The sequence below is a fragment of the Etheostoma spectabile genome, chromosome 5, assembly GCF_008692095.1.
Source record: "Etheostoma spectabile isolate EspeVRDwgs_2016 chromosome 5, UIUC_Espe_1.0, whole genome shotgun sequence".
Classification (NCBI taxonomy): Eukaryota; Metazoa; Chordata; class Actinopteri; order Perciformes; family Percidae; genus Etheostoma; species Etheostoma spectabile.
In genome coordinates this window covers 5,398,065-5,400,783 of record NC_045737.1, presented here as the reverse complement: position 1 = coordinate 5,400,783, position 2,719 = coordinate 5,398,065, and the positions used below count along the sequence as shown (strand labels likewise).

The 2,719-nt window shown below is 37.4% G+C and overlaps 1 protein-coding gene across 4 annotated transcripts in view; it reads left to right on the top strand.

Annotated features, from left to right (window-relative positions):
- Positions 1-2,428, top strand: part of rasef (RAS and EF-hand domain containing) — a 16,581-nt gene extending 14,153 nt beyond the window's left edge. Inside the window, exons 15-17 of one of the 4 annotated variants that reach the window (XM_032515079.1) lie at positions 200-310; positions 476-552; positions 738-2,428. In XM_032515079.1, the coding sequence (XP_032370970.1) occupies positions 200-310; positions 476-552; positions 738-834 (285 nt within the window). In that variant the 3' untranslated portion in view covers positions 835-2,428. The remainder of the gene's footprint in view (positions 1-199; positions 311-475; positions 553-737) is intronic. The other 3 variants (XM_032515081.1, XM_032515080.1, XM_032515082.1) reach the window with 3 other exon arrangements.
- Positions 2,429-2,719: the final 291 nt, after the last annotated feature.

Genomic DNA, 2,719 nt, shown 5'->3' with positions numbered 1-2,719 from the left:
TTCAGACATTGCCACAAAGTAATGAAATATGTGTGGCAGGGCACCTTTAATAAGTTGTACTTTTTTTTCAGCACATAAATTCTGTAATCACTATGTTGCAAAGTATGTACAACAATAGAGCAGTTTCAGTTTGGAAGTACTTTGCAATAGTCTTCCATTTCATTTGTTTCTGTTTTTACCTTCTTCTTTTTTTGCATAGCAGGATGGGTCCCAGGAGGATATTCCCATCATGCTTGTCGGTAATAAGTGTGATCTTAGACCAGATAGAGCTAGCTGTGTTCCTACCAGCTATGGAGAGAAACTGGCCATGGTAATGACCAATAAACCCATACTTATCTTACTATACTTGTGAGGACATTAACTCTAAACATTTGTAACACGTGCTGCAAATCTACACCTAACTGTTATCCTTGTTTAATCCAAATATAAATCCAAATCCTAACCCTTATCTTGATTTCCTGTCTTCAACCAACAGACATACAACACTCTATTCTGTGAAACTAGTGCCAAAGATGGCTCCAACATCCTGGAGGCTGTGCTGCACCTGGCCAGGTGAGATAAGACTGTTTCAGTCAGCTGAATGCACAAAACCAAAACAGCAGTTTTAATCTTTACAAAATTGTGCTTCTGCTGCTAGCTATAATGAAATTGGCATGAGTGATTGGCAGCTATCTTTAAAAAACATTTAATAACACACTTCTTGTTCGACCTGTTCCTCTTTCCTTTCCACCCCATAGGCAGGTAACAAAGCAGGCTGCTTTTGATGAGAAAAGTCAGTCACTGCCCAACTTAGATGCTCCCAGGAAGAAACCAAACTCCTCCTGCTGCACCTGATCAAACTCAACAGACCTGGACCTCATTATAGAAAAGGACTACAAATGCAGAAACCTGCCAAACCACAAAATAAGACATAATCTCTGCAGAAGTATGGTAACAGGAACAAATCATTGTTGTAAATAACCAAAACAATTCACCATATGGATTAAGTGAGCAAACAAATCATGGGATCACAGCGGAATACCCACTACTCTCTTTTTTCAATTCAAGGTTATTTGAACATGGTGACTATCAAGTATTTCAGCCACACTTTTTTATTTTATGAATGTTTAAATCAGTGTAAACGTATGTAATTTTTTTTATTAAGCTTTTACACACATAGTAAGTAAGTTTCTTCCACATTTGCACAGTTTTCCCAGGCTGGCACTGCCATGTTGTGAATATACTCCAAGCTAATCGTGGAAAGTGAAAGACAGCTGTGAAAGTGAAGTGAAACGTCAAAAGGATTTGAATGTAAAACCAAGTATGTGAGCATGTTTTTAAAGTGACATTAGTATGTGACGCTGACAAACACCTGTATGTGATAGAGGAAAGATGTTAGCTTATTGTAATAGTGAGGAAATAAGAAAAATAAGAATAGATGGTTGTCTGGTTATGTGGCACCTACCTAATCAAATCAAAACAGCCTCAATCCACTGTATCAAGTGCTGAAAGGAAACAAGTGTGTTGTTTGCAGATGTCAAACTTTGAACTGTATTAATGGCCGACACTGAGGCTATAAGAATTGTGGGAGAACTTAAAGCAAGACCTCCCTCGTCATTCATTAACAATGAAACCTGGTGCAGTGTGTGGTTGTATGAGACTTCACGCTAATGTCACAACCCACTGTCTGTATAATATTACCCCGCAGTGTTACAAATCCTTTTCATTTGACTTCCCACTGGGAATGACTGTCTGTTATAGAAGTGATATGTTTGGAGCTGAACGTATAACACATTATGAATGTCTTAAATAACTACTGTAATTTTTATTTTCTGGTATGAGTTTTGAAAAAAAAGAGAGGTGGCAGGATTTTTTATTTTTATTCCTCAGATGCATGACTGTAATTCTTTTTAAATATGTACATTTAATTTTAGATATAGAGTATGTCTTATTATTTGTTAATAATCTTATTATCAGCTTACTGTAGGGTAGTGTATAAAGATGTCAATTAACTGAAACTCAAGCTCAAGAACCAATGGGTATCTAAATGTGCATGTAGTAGAACATGTTCAGCTATTTATTTCTACACAGATTCAACTTCTTTTTGAATAAATGTCATAAGAAATGAAACTGTGAAGTCACTGCCTTTGCAAATCTCTCTGTCTGTTTAAAGTCCCTTTCTCAATAAAAACACATAGTGTGAATGCAACATCACAAGACTGGTATCGCCCAGAAAAAACATTAGAAGTTGTCACAGTCCATGAGTGAGGATACTTTGACACAAAACTAAGTGAAATAAATGCTTCTAAAACCACTTTGAAAGCTCAAATAGGTTGCCTTACAGTTAAAGATGGCAAAGAGAAAACGTCCATTAGTGCGGTACTTCTTGATACTGTGGCTGTGGCTCAGCGGTAGAGTGGTCGCCTGCCAATGGGAAGGTTGGTGATTCAAAGTTTCCTAGGGCAAGGCACTGAACCCTGAGTTGCCATCGATGCTGCACCATCGGAGTGTAAATGTGTGTGAGTGTTCATCTGATGAGCAGGTGGCACTTTGCACCACAGGGTATGAACGTGTGTGAATGGTGAAGGGTTCCTGTACTATGTAAAAGTGCTTTGAGTAGTTGTTAAGACAAGAAAACCACTATACAAGAACAGTCCATTTATTACACATTACTACATTTCCTATGATCATGAAAATGTATTCAAAGTATCAAACGTAAAATGTGTATTGTGGTATTATC